General features: G+C 37.5%; 1 protein-coding gene across 1 annotated transcript in view; it reads left to right on the forward strand.

The window, feature by feature from the left end:
- Positions 1–374: 374 nt before the first annotated feature.
- The window catches only part of NUP155 (nucleoporin 155), a 63463-nt gene continuing 49392 nt past the window's right edge, over positions 375–14445 (forward strand). The window contains exons 1-6 of the mRNA XM_029940984.1: positions 375–672; positions 3818–3955; positions 6564–6660; positions 9348–9418; positions 12059–12151; positions 12883–13049. Coding sequence (XP_029796844.1) covers positions 516–672; positions 3818–3955; positions 6564–6660; positions 9348–9418; positions 12059–12151; positions 12883–13049 — 723 coding nt within the window. The 5' untranslated portion in view covers positions 375–515. The remainder of the gene's footprint in view (positions 673–3817; positions 3956–6563; positions 6661–9347; positions 9419–12058; positions 12152–12882; positions 13050–14445) is intronic.

Genomic DNA, 14445 nt, shown 5'->3' on the forward strand with positions numbered 1-14445 from the left:
CAGTTGAAGGATTCCAACCTGGGAACCTCTAGACACCAAGATCCACGGCTCGCGATACCCACCAGAGCCCTAGCAGCCCGCGCTGCCACGCACTACCCAGCTCCCAATTACCCGATCCCTGCTCCCTTCTTCTCCCCTTCCCAACCCTTCCGACCCCTCCCAGCCCTCTCCTTTCCCAGTCCTTTCCCTTTCCCCTTCTTTCCTTCCTTCCCTACACAACCTACACCGATTTTCTACTCCCTCACCCGCTAAATCTCCAGGAAAGCTCAGGGAAGTGCCCCCGCCCACTCGCTCCGCCCCTAACGTCCAGCCTTCTCAATCTCTTCCTTTCGGAGGCAGCAAAACAGTCTTCAAATTCCCCTCCGGACGATCCGGAAGTGCGTCATACAGAGGCGCCGAGGCGCTCGTTTGGCGCGCGCGCCTTAAGCTACGGGTCTGAGTTAGGGTCTTGGGTTTCCTCTTCTTTCTCCTTGGTTCTTGACTGTTTCCGGACCCTGGTGTCTCCGAGCTTCGACATGCCGTCTTCTTTATTGGGCTCGGTGATGCCGGCCTCCACCTCTGCCTCAGCCCTGCAGGAAGCTCTGGAAAATGCAGGGCGGCTCATCGACCGTCAGTTGCAGGAAGACCGCATGTACCCGGACCTTTCCGAGCTTCTCATGGTGTCTGCTCCAAGTGAGTGATCACTACCCTTTTGGTGACTGCTTTCTCAGCCGAAAGGACTCTCGCCTGATTTCCTAACTAGGTCCTTATGCCCAGAGTGGACTCGGCGAAGACATTTTGAGATTTAGGGCCCTGTCTGCTATATTTTGAAGAGCAAAAAAGAGCCTGTGATCAATTTCTTGTCTTTCCTCACTTCACTGCCAGTATTTGAGAGGGTAGGAGTGACGAGCAGTCTCCCATCTGAAGCAGAGGGAAAGACCCCCAACCTTCATGAGCTGCTCACTGCCTCCAAGTGTTCACCGAGGCCAGATGAGTAGGATCACCTGATAGAAGTCTCAGAGTCCTTGTTAACTCCTCGTATCAACATTAGAGTAAATCAGACGAGCAAATGAAATTAATTTGGAAATTTACTATCTCTCAAAGATATTCTTTGTTATGTGTAGAGTTAGTGTAATATAAAGTCTTTTAATACATAGGTTGTTAAAAAGAGCTACCAGTGAAATACAGGAGGAGGACGGGGATATTAGCAGTGATGATGGACAGGATGGGTAAGGCAGTGTATGGGAAAACAAAATAGAGGTGACTGGAAAATATTTTAACAATTTTAAATTATGACCAGGCTTCTTAACGCATATAGAATTATATGAGTTGGTTAAAAAAAGTGACCCCTTAAAAAAATTTTTTTAATGTTTATCTATTGTTGAGAGATAGAGAGTGAGCATGTGAGCAGGGGAGGGACAGAGAGAGGGAGTCACAGAATTCGAACCAGGCTCCAGGCTCCAAGCTGTCAGCACAGAGCATGAAGTGGGGCTGGAACTCACAAACCTTGAGATCATGACTTGAGCCGAAGTCAGTTGCTTAACCGACTGAGCCACCCAGGCGCCCCAGAAGTGACCCCTTTTTGAGACAGATATTGGAGAAAAGCAGAGAAGTGTAAGTAAGATAGAGACAAGATTTGGAGTAAGCAATAATCAAGGTAAAATAACAAGGACAATCTATGCAATATAAACTCAAATGACACTTCTGGAGATTTATAGAAAATTGTTGAGTAGGCTTGTAGTCAGAGAAAAGATAGAAACAAAACAAATTTAGTATTGTTCCTGACACCTACTTACCAGTGAGCTTGTCTTCTAAGAACTGAGTGGCCTATTAGCAACTCTCCTCTTGCACAGCATTACTCCTTTTAACCTCCTAGGTTTGAAAAGCAAGATGTAAAATTCATGGATACATTCTTGTTCTCTTATCTGACCCCAATCGATTCTGTCCACCTTTACACATACCTCTTCAACCGAATCTTCTCAACTTCTTTGTTTCAGTCACACTGAATTTAACATGTTTTCCATAAGACACCTTTCTTCAGGATTCTATTTTACGTCATCATTTACTTCATCACTTCTGGAATGTTCCTTCTTTGCTTGACATTCCTCCAAACTCCATTAAGTATCACTTCCTTTGTGAGGGCTTTCTTAACCATGCACGTCCTCACCTGAGTTATTAATTCCATCCTTTGTGTTCCCACTGCCATTTTACATTTCTGTTAACGTTTAACATGTCCACTTAGCAATATCCTGTTAAAATTACTATCTTATAAGGTTGAATGGGATGTCTGGGATTTGCTTCAGAAAAATCCATTAGAGGGGCACCTAGATGGCTCAGTCAGTTAAGCATCCGACTTCAGCTCAGGTCATGATCTCGTGGTTTGTGAGTTCAAGCCCTTGTTCTGGCTTTGTGCTGACAGCTCAGAGCCTGGAGCCTGTTTCAAATTCTGTCTGTCTGTCTGTCTGTCTGTCTCTCTCTCTCTCTCTGCCCTTCTGTTGCTTGTGCTGTCTCCAAGTCTCACTCAAAAATAAACATTAAAAGAAATCCATTAGAGAAGGAGTAGCTAGGGATATAAATGAAATGTTACTGCTAATGTGGAAGCTGGGTAATCAATCAGTATATAGGAATTGATTGCATTTACTCTCATATATTTTAAATTTCCATAATACATTTAGAATTTCTTTTTTTGTTGTTTATTTTCTTATTTTGAGAAAGAGAGTGTGCACATGAGCAAGGGAGGGGCAGAGAGCGAGAGGGAGAAAGAAGCCCAAGCAGGCTCCATGCTAATAGCTCAGAGCCTGACTGCAGGCTCTCTTGAATTGTGGAATGACCTGTGCCAAGTCAAGAGGCAGACGCTTAACCTACTGAGCCACCCAGATGCCCCTAGAATTCCTTTTATATGTCAGTTTTCCCTAACATCTTTGTACTTAGAGCCTGGAAAAGTGTCTGGATAAAAAGATCATCAGTTAGATCTAAAGAATACCTCCTACTCAAGACATACAAAGGACAGACTAAATAGATCAGTCCACTCCTGCCACTGTTTTTCTGTGTCTTAGAGCAAGAGAAAGGTTGCCAAATGAGAACACTTTATAGAGCAGTCTGTGGTTTCCCCTCAATAAAATATTGCTTATATAGCATTATATGTATTTATCTTACTGGTGTGGGAGGGGTGGTCTAACAAAAATGCAAGAATTGTTTTAATCTAACATTTAAGTGGGAAAGGAAGTAGCTATTTTCCTCCAATCAGTAATTTTTATCCACAATTGTTTTATCAGACAGCCACAAAGTGGTTTTGTAAATATTTTCCCATTTCAGAGCAAAATAATAGAAAGAAACTAAATCATTGAACTAAATATATCCTTTCTTACGGAGTAAATCTTTGTGAAGGAGAACTGTCTGGTTAGTGCTGAAACCAGTAATTACCCATCTTTTAAAAACTGGATTTTCTCAGGCCTCTTTTATGTTGGATCAGAATTACTTTATTTTGTCTATATCTTTTTTTAAATTTTTTATTCTTTATTTTTGACTGAAAGAGAGTGTGAGTGGAGGAGAGGCAGAGAGAGAGGGAGACACGGAATCTGAAGTAGACTCCAGGCTCTTAGCTGTCAGCGCAGAGCCCGACCTGGAGCTAGAACCCACAAACCTTGAGATCATGACATGATCATGACATGACATGAGCCTATGTTGGGCGCTCAACTGACTGAGCCATCCAGATGCCTCATTTCTATCTTTATAACCACCAGATGCACAACTTTTTTGTATTTGCAGTGCTTCCATATGCCCAGTTGGTGTTCAGTACATTATTATTTTAATAAACGCTTTGTTTTATTATTTGTAGATAATCCCACTGTTTCCGGCATGTCAGATATGGATTATCCTCTACAAGGACCTGGTTTACTGTCAGTACCCAATCTTCCAGAGATCAGTTCCATCCGAAGGGTTCCTCTCCCACCTGAACTTGTTGAACAGTTTGGACGTATCCTTTAACCTTGTTTTTAACTCCTTAACATTTTAAAAAATTAGTATTCTTCTAATTCTTGCTTGTGTTTAATTGGTGTGTTATATGTAAGTTCATTTAAGAATTTTATTTAAAAAACACTTGAAGTATGTCAGTAATTTGCCATGTGCCTAGAAAATGTTGTATAAAATTGAGTGTTGAAAATTGAATCATGTTTTAATTGTCCGGGGACATTGAAGAGAGTGAATCATTTACAAGGAATTCTGCATTTTTGAATGATAGTATTGCAAAGTAGTACTGTCCAATGAAGTGCTCTACAAGGAGATCTTTTTATCCCATTTTAACTTGAAGGCCCCTGATTTTCATTTTAATTTTTTTCTCATATTTTAACATTTTAAAATTGGGATGTTGGGGGCGCCTGGGTGGCTCAGTCGGTTAAGCCTCCGACTTCAGCTCAGGTCAGATCTCACATTCGTGAGTTCGAGCCCCGCGTCAGGCTCTGTGCTGACCGCTAGCTCAGAGTCTGGAGCCTGCTTCCAGTTCTGTGTCTCCTTCTCTCTCTGCCCCTCCCCCTCTCATGCTCTGTCTCTCCCTGTATCAAAAATAAATAAAACATTAAAAAATAATAATAAATAAAATTGGGATGTTGTTCTAAAAATGTTTAAAAACAAACAAAAACTGCCAGGTGCTTCTTTTTGCCCATCCCCAAAAGTTTTTGGTATGGTTTAGCACATACTGGTATCTTAGAATTAAAGTTTAGGGATACTGGGGTGACTCAGTTGGTTAAGCATCTGACTCTTGATTTCAGCTCACATCATGATCTCACGGTTTGTGAGATCAAGCTCTGCATTGGGCTCAGCGCTGAGTGCACAGAGGCTGCTTGGGATTCTCTGTTTCTCTTTCTCTCTGCCCCTGCCCTGCACATGCTCACCTTCTCTCTCAAAATAAATAAAATAAACTTTAAAAAAAAAAAAAAGCTTAAGAATTATAGATGATTATAGGTGATTGCATTTCTAAGGATCAAAATAAGATGAAGCACTAATGGTATCTTCATAGACTGAATTGCTAAAGGAGTTTTCTTACCCTCTAAAAAAAGATTTTATCTGATTTTCTTAAAGTATGACAACCAATAAAGGCATTAGACTTATAGTTATTTGGTAGGAAGCTTTTATATCAGTCTGCAGCCCTCATAATATAGACATTAAGATGATATACTAAAATTTAATTTGAGACTTTTAAAAGTATATTAAACTATTTAAAGGGAAAGTGTTTCAAATTTCAGTACAGTCTGATTTAGAAAAATAAAGGAAATAGAAAATACAGGAAATAGTTATAAGTAGAAAAACTGGTTGAATCTAATATTTTCCTTAAACTTTTCAGTGTTTCTCTCAGACTTTGTAAAATAATATTAAACATACAACACCTCTTACCCCCTACTCTACCCTTTCTTAGTTTCTTAATATTCTTTATCTTCTAATAATACTATGCAAAAATTTTTCATTTAATTAGGAAATTATTTCACAGTTCTTTCCTTGTCTTCTTATTATACAATTCTTTTTGTCTATTTTTCTTTTTTTTTTAACTTTTTTTTTTATGTTTATTCATTTTGAAAGAGAGAGCATTAGCAGGGGAGGGGCAGAGAGACGGGGAGACACAGAATCTGAAGTAGGCTCCAGGTTCTGCACTGTCAGCACAGAGTACAATGTAGGGCTCAAACTTCATGAACCGTGAGATCATAATATGGGCTGAAGTCGAACACTTAACCAACTGAGCCACCCAGGCGCCTGTTTTTGTCTCTTTTTCAATTACACTATAGATAAGAAGCCTGCAAATTATCACCTGGCTTAACTTTAGCATGCCATGCGCTTTGTTTTTTTTTTTTAATCACTCTTGCTCTTACGCAGTTAGGTGAGAGTGGTCCAGTAGAATAATTTTTTTCATGTCAAAATTCAATGGTGTTATTCATAATCAATATTCTTCTTTAGTTAATAATGGTAAAAACATTATATTTGTTCTTTAAAATATATTTTAAGTGGTCAAATAGCATTATTTAGAAATTGTAAATTACAGGTTTATTTCTGTCATACGGTATGTCTTTGTTTAAACTCATTAGAAATCAAGATATTTTCTTTTTTTATCTTTTTGAAATTTATATTTTATTTATTTATATTTTTTTTGAAATTTATTTTTGAGAGACAGACAGAGCATGTGGGGGCGGGGCAGGCAGAGAGAGCGAAGGAGACACCGAATCCAAAGCAGGCTCGCAAGCTCTAGGCTCTGAGATGTCGGCACAGAGCCTGACGCGGAGCTCAAATTCACGAACTGTGTGATCATGACCTGAGCTGAAGTCGGACGCATAACCAAGCGAGCCACCCAGGCGCCCCTTATTTTTTTTTTCTGTTAAAGAGTGGACAGATTGGGGTGATGGTCATGGAGGGGGGCACTTGTGGGGAGAAGCACTGGGTGTTATATGGAAACCAATTTGACAATAAACTATTATAAATTTTTTTAAAAAAGGTGGACAGATCATGATTTTTTCATCATAAACTTTAAATCAAAATCTTTTGAAACAAGCTTAAGAAAGAGAAGATTGGAATCTTTTTACCTTACATCCACACTACTTCAGACATGCAGTGTAACTGCATGATGGGCGTGTTCCCTCCTATCAGCAGAGCCTGGCTCACGATAGACAGTGACATATTCATGTGGAACTATGAAGATGGGTATGTATTTAACACTGGTTTCCTTTAGCATGATTAGAATTTAGATTATCTTAATTGCAGCTGGTAGTCTATTCATCAGAAGCCGCCTGATTTATTTTTCATTCATCTACCATCTGGGTCAGTTCTTCTCAGTATGCATGCCAATGACCGGGGGTTGGGGTAAAAACGTGAAATCTCTTATAGTAGTTCTGAGTGAGCCTCAAGAGTCCCCATTTGTAACAAGCCCCAGTGATGCTGCCAGTTTAAGTACCACTCTGAGTAGCAGGGATCTAGTTTCCAAGCTCTTATCTTCCAGTAAGATGGTCTATCAGTAGTTGATGGCTTGACATCTTTAAAGACCTGTATTTTAGATGTGTTTCTGTGAATTAGGAGGCTCTTAATTTATCAAAGTGGCTAAACAGTTTTGTTCTGTGAGCTTGGCCATTTGTAATTTGAGTGAGTATAGTAATCTGAGTGAAGGCCCAAGACACACTAAAATAGTTTATTGATCTGGTAATCCCACTCTGGCTTTTTAAAGATAAATTTTGGCTTACTACCATTTCTCTACCATGTCTTTTGGTGATTAGTGGGATGTACTTGTTACTCTTGAGCTTGGATAATTTAAGCACCTGTTAGGAATACATGCACACATAGACTATCATTGAATTGAAGCAACACTAAATGAGAACTTGTAGCTTAAATGAAAATATTTTCATTCACTGATTTTTTTTCACTTAGAACTTTTCATAGCTATTTTTTATGGTTGAACTGTTACATATTTCCAACAGCAGTGATTGTGATTGTTCTTCATATACCCTGAACTTTAGTTTCTTATATTATCATAACATAGTCATTTTGATTTTAAGGAATAAAACTTCCTCATTTGGGTGTGGATCTATTTAGAAAAACAAATGCAAAATGAAATTACATAATAGAAAAACATAAGGATAATTTCCTTAGGAAGGATTTCTCTTTAATAAAAATTTCTGTATTTCCATCAACAGGTAATATATCCTTGTAATAAAATGTTGAGTTGAATATGTATCAGACACTCTTTTGTGCTAGGAACAATATTGGATGTGCTAAGTGTAGTTCCTGTCCACTTGGAACATACAGTGCAACCTTACTGTGTTCAAACTAGAACTCATTTAAAGAAAAACTACTTCAACAGTGTGCTTACTGAAAAAAATCAAGGCACAAGTCCTGGGTATATAAATCTTTAGTTCACAAATTCAATTCTGCAAAAACGTTAGGTTTCATTTCAATTATTCTTTTAAGTTTCTGTTATAAATCCTAATTCCACCTGGATAATAGGAACATAATCTTGTCCATTGTTCTGAAACCCCTAGCTTCCCTAGTATTGTCTTAGTTTCTGGAGGCTATGCCAGTTATCACAACATGGGGAAATGGGGAAACCTGGTCCACATACATGGCCATTCAGGAGTTTTCTTTCTTTTTCCTTAGCTCTTTTCAGGATAACCAGAAATTGTCTTCAATGTCTGTATCATACATATATAGTAATATGTTTTATGCATTATATATAAATGTATCAACAATATTATATATAGTCACATTGGTTTTTTTCTGGGTATTTATCCTACTTGGTGTTCTCTAAGTTTCTTGGATCTTTGGTTTGATGTCTTTCATTTTTGGAAAATTTTCAGTGATTATCTTCAAATATTCTGCTGCATTCTCTTCCTCTCCCTTCTGAGATTTTTACACTTTTGTTAGATTGTTTGATCTTATTCAAAACAGATTTTGGATGCTTTGTTCTGTTTTTGTTTCTCCATTCTTTTGTTTGTTTCAATTTGGACAATTTCTATTGACTCAAATTTAAGTTCATGGGTTCTTTAGTTAACTGTGTCATGTCTACTAAGAAAGCTCTTACAAGATGTTCTTTCTCTGTGCTATGCTTTTTATTTCTAACATTTTCATTTATTTCTTGTAATTTTCATCTTTGCTGAAATTCCTTACCTACTTATTTATATTATCAACTTTTCATTAATGCTGATATGATAATATTTATATTTATTTTAAATTTTCTGTCTTGTAATTTAGACGTCTAGCAGAGTCCATTTCTGTTGATTGCTTTGTTTCTCAACAGGCTTTTTTTTCCTGTGCTTTTTTTCTGTCTCGTGTTTATTTTTAAGCCAGATGCTATGTGTAGGACAGTGGATCCTGCAGTAAATAGTATTTATCCTTAGATATGGGTATGTCTCCTTTTTTGCTAAGGCCTATCAAGTAGGTCTTTATTGTGGGGAAAGTTAACTTTTTCCAAGAGTTGAGCTGAGTTTGGTTTTGTTGTTGACGTGGTTACCCTCGGGACCACAGGTTGCAAATTCATTTAGAATTACTTTGCCCTTAGAATATAGGTTGGATTGCTGGAGACTTTTTCTCAGTGTTTTTCTGCCCACCCTCAGCCATGCACTTTCCCTGTGAGTCTGTTCTGAGAGGGCCTTGCCCCAACAGTAGAACTGCTGTTACTTGAGATTTGCAACGTGGCTGGGGAGAAGTTTGGAATGGGGAGCATCAATCTCTGTTTGCCTGGTTTATGCTTACCTTAGGCCTGTGTGCCTGGATCTTGGAACTGAAACCGTTTTGTTTGCCAGCTTATTTTTCATTACATTCTGTAGTCTTATTAAAGAATATTTTAAGATAAAACTTTGTTTTCTGTGTACGTATAACATGTTTTTCTTCACCTTTGACAGAGGAGACCTTGCCTATTTTGATGGACTTAGTGAGACTATTCTTGCTGTGGGGCTTGTGAAACCAAAAGCTGGTAAGAAATAAAAATTTAATGATTAATTTATGTTTGTATATAATGGTTTAGGACTGAGTAATCACACATTTTAAGTAGTTAAAATTTTTATCAAATATTTGTTCTGAATTCTAATTAGAAATATGTAAAGCAATTAGGAATATTTAATGGCTTACTCACTTTATGGTAGAAGTGACTCTGTCTATAAAATTATTAAACTGGGGCACCTGGCTGGGTCAGTTGGTAGAGTAAGCAACTCTTAATCTCAGGGTCATGAGTTCAAGCCCCATGCTGGGTGTAGAGCTTACTTTAAAAAATTGTTGGTGGGGGGTAGGTACCTGCATGGCTCAGTTGGTTGAGCATCCAACTCCTGATTTTGGCTCAGGTCATGATCTCATGGTTTGTGAGTTCAAGCCTCGCCTCAGGCTCAATGCTGGCAATGCAGAGCCTTCTTGGGATTCTCTCTCTTTCTCTCCCCCACCCCTGCTGACGTTCTCTCTCTTTCTCTCTCTGTCTCTCCAAATAACTAAATAAACTTTAAAAAAAAATTTTATGAATAGTTAAACTATAATTTCTGCATTTTATCTTGCTTATTTTTTGTTACTCTTATTGATTTACCTAAAGTTTTTGCATTATACATTTTTCATCAGTAAATTCAATGAAAAACCACTTTTGTCTGCTTTTTTTTGGTTTGTTTTTTGTGGGATTTTCCCCCCTTTTTGAGAGTGAGAGAGAGACTGGGTGTGGAGGAGAGGCAGGAGAGGGGCTCTTAGTAGGCCCAACACCAAGCACAGAGCCTCACGTGAGGCTTGAACTCACCACCATGAGATCATGACCTGAGCTGAAATCAAAAGTTGGACACTTAACTGACTGTACCACCCAGGTGTCCCATCTCAGCATTTTTTTTTACCTTAATATCCAATGAAAATGAAAAGAAAATTCAGAATAAATCTTAAAGGAGTGACAAGCATTGTTTAATTTAACAGTTTCAATTTCATTTTGCAGATTTTTTGTCAGAGCTAATGACAGAGTAATGGATTATTTAAATTTAATATACATTTTTTGGATATATGAGAAATCTTGCTACTATGGGAAATAGTAGACAAAATTGTTTGTAATGCCTGAATAAAATATTTTGAGGTCACAGCTGTTTTGAAATTATAATTCACATGGTATAGTTTTAAACAGTGTATGAGATTACATTGGAAACTTATTTCCTTAACATGGAACCTCAAAGTATTCTTGGGTTGCTTCCACATTTTGGGTACTGTGAATTATGCTGCTATAAACGTGGGTGTACAAATAGAATGCTTCATATTTTAATAAACAGATTATTTTGTAATGCCATGCTGATTTTGGAATTAAAAAAATAAAATACAGTTTTTAAAATTTATTTTCAGAGAGAGCATGTGTGCATGCACCGGGGGAAGGGGCAGAGTGGGAGGGGGAAAGACAATCCCAGCAGACTCCATACTTTCAGTGCATAGCCCACCATGGGGCTTAAACCCACAAACTGAGATCTTGACTTGTGCTGAGATTAAGAGTCAGCCCCTTAACTGACTGAGCCACCCAAGTGCCCCACGTGGGCTGATTTTAAATGGCATTAAATACTGAAGTGTTCTTTTTCTTCTTTTAAAGTTTATTTATTTATTGAGAAAGAGAGTGAGCTTGCGGGAGAGGAGGGGTGGTTTAGAGAAAGGAGAGAGAGAATCCCAAGCAGGCTCCTTGCTGTCAGTGTGGGGCATGAGGCGGGGGTCGATTTCAAGAACCATATTATGGGGTGCCTGGATGGCTCAGACAGTTAAGCATCAGACTTTGGCTCATGGTTCATGGGTTACACCCCCACATCGGGGTTCTGTGCTGACAGCTCAGAACCTAGAGCCTGCTTCGGATTGTGTCTTCCTCTCTCTCTGCTGCTGCTCCCCCACTCATGCTCTGCTCGGCTCTCAAAAATAAAAATTAACATTTAAAAAAATGAGATCATGACATGAGCTGAAACCAAGAGTTCCAGTGCTTAAGAGTGAGTCAACCAGGTGCTCTGAAGTTTCTTTTTTAATACGGTTCTTTTTTATTACTTTTTACTTATTTAAATGATCATAAGTAGTAATATTTTAACTTCAAATTGAGTTCAGACTTTTCATATACTTTTTAAATGTTTTTTTTTTTTTTTTTTTTTAATGTAGGCTCCACACTCAACGTGGGGCTTGAATTCACGACCTCAGGATCAAGAGTCACATGCTTTACCAACTGAGCCAGCCGGTTGTCCCCTTCATTGCTATTTAGTCACTAGTTCATTTTTTTTTAATGTTTATTTATTTTTGAGAGAGAGAGACACAAAGACAGTGCAAGCTGGGGAGGGGCAGAGAGAGATGGAGACACAGGGTGCGAAGCAGGCTCCATGCTCTAAGCTGTCAGCGCAGAGCCCCATGTGGGACTTGAACTCACAAACCATAAGATCATGACCTGAGATGAAGTTGGACACCCAACCAACTGAGCCACCCAGGTGCCCCTCACTAGTTCATTTTAATGATAAAACTATTGATCTATTAATGCTTAGATTGTAGATGTGGATGTAATGGTAAAACCATAGTCTGTTAATGCTTAAATAGTGTAAATGGATTTTTTGGGAATAATCCCTGACCCATGTCTACTCTATCTTAGGCATCTTTCAACCTCACGTACGACATCTGCTGGTTTTGGCAACCCCTGTGGATATAGTGATTCTTGGACTTAGCTATGCTAATTTACAAACAGGTATGGCAATCCACATGTGATATTTTGAAAGTAAAAATTTAATATAATTAAAAGCTACTGTTTTTCACTAAGTTAACTTTCCAAACTCTTTGCTCATAGCAAAATAATATTTCCCTACACGGATTGTTTCTTGCAGGTTAGTAGCTCCACCAAACAAGTATTTTGAATATGTTTACCGTATTAATGTACACTTCTTAAATGTACAGTATAAAAGGGTAGTAAAAGAGAAACAATTGACACTAAGAAGTTTTTCCAATATTGCTTTCAATTTCTTCATTTCTAATTTTTTGAATAGCCATTATAACATACAGAACACTGAATTCTTTCCTTTAACATAAGAAAACCTTGGTTTATTACTGGTATATTCAATGGTTTCTTTTGCATTTTGTCAATCTGGATGAAATGTTGAATTTCAATGATTATTACTATCACATCCTTATGCTCATTTCTAAAATTCAATAATTTGGTATAGTTTTTGATGTTGTATAATGTTACATATATGAAACATTCTGTGTTATAAATTTTTATAGATATACATAGTATAGGTTCTATTTAACTTGAATAAATTATATCAGACTTTTTACAGTAATTTAAAAATTATAGAAGCTTTTGGATATATCAATAAGCAGTCAGTAACAACACCAATTCTGAAAATAATGCAGTGATTGTGTCAAACTTTAAAAAAGCTGATAAGCTCATTTCTGTATTCTTTCTTTAAAAAAAAAAAATAGGTTCCGGAGTTCTTAATGACAGTATGTGTGGTGGCATGCAGTTGCTTCCAGATCCCTTATATTCTCTTCCCACTGATAATACTTACCTTTTAACAATAACTTCCACTGATAATGGCAGAATTTTTTTGGCTGGAAAGGATGGCTGTTTATATGAAGTAGCATACCAAGTAAGTCTAGCTTTTATAAACATTTTTTTTTGTTTCTCTTGATTTTTTTCATTTTGGGGGATAGATGTTGCTTTTGTTTTCTAATTATATAAGCACACTAATATAGTCTTATGGAAAGTATTCATACGTACAGTTAAAAACCATAGTCTTCCATGGCGATACCATACCTATAAAACATGGTCCTCTCTTGCAGAAATAAAAACCATTATCGGTTCCATTATTTTTTTTTTAAACATGATACACTGATAATTAGAACTATATATATTTATGTGTGTATACACATATACAATTACATAATGTACTTTTCTGTATGTATGCTTTTACTTAGACTATTGCTTATGTTTGGTTATATAATTGGCTTTTCACTAAATTGTGTTATGTTTTGTGATTGCTGCATATTTGTCTGTAAAATGATGTGCATTGTTTACTTAACAATTCCTTTCTTCTGTTTGTTTAATTTTTTAAATTTATTTTAAAAGAGAGAAGGAGAGGGAGAATCCCAAGCAGGCTCCATGCTGTCAGTACATCCTGAATTGAGCTCAAATTCACGAACTGTGAGATCATGACCTGAGCCAAAATCAGGAGTCAAGACACTTAACTGACTGAGCCACCCAGGCGCCCCTTAGCAGTTCCTTTCTTGGTGGACTTCTAGGTTTTCAGTTTCCCTTTTCACAAATAATGCTTTTGCAGGCCTCCTTTGTATACAATTTTTTTTTTTTGTAGAGACTTAGAATTCTAATGGCCTAGTTATAGAATATATGCATTTAAAATTGTATTTAATATTTTCATATTGCCATCTAAGAGTTTTAGACTCTTAAAAGACATCTATGAATGTACCCCCTCCCCCCACTAATGCAACTACTATTATCAAACTTAGTAATTTTGGCCAGTATGAAGGAGGGAAGCTTTTTTTTTTTCTGGTTGAATTGAGGGAAGATCTTTTCATGTATTTTTGGTCATGTATGTTTACTCTGAAATGTCCTTTTATGTCTTTTCCCTACTATCATGATCTCATGGCTCAGGAATTCAAGCCCCAGGCATCGGGCTCTGTGCAGGCAGCTTGGAGCCCGGAGCCTGCTTTGGATTCTGTGTCTCCCTCTCTTTCTGCCCTCCCCTGCTTGCACTCTGTCTCCTTCTCTCAAAAATAAATATTTTTTAAAAAAAAGGTTTTCTATGGCAAAAGTTAGTCATTGAGTGTACGGTGTAGATTGTGATGGCAGTGGCTGCTGCTGTTAAAATGATACAGATACCTCTGTCCTGTGTACTTTGGGCTCTTACAAACTGTGCTTATTATTTGCTTTATTACTTTTATTTTTTATTTATTTTTAAGAGAGAGAGATAGAATGCAATCAGGGGAGGGGCAGAGAGAGGGGGAGACACAGAATCTGAAGCAGAA

Source organism: Suricata suricatta, chromosome 6 (genome assembly GCF_006229205.1).
Source record: "Suricata suricatta isolate VVHF042 chromosome 6, meerkat_22Aug2017_6uvM2_HiC, whole genome shotgun sequence".
NCBI classification, from domain to species: Eukaryota; Metazoa; Chordata; class Mammalia; order Carnivora; family Herpestidae; genus Suricata; species Suricata suricatta.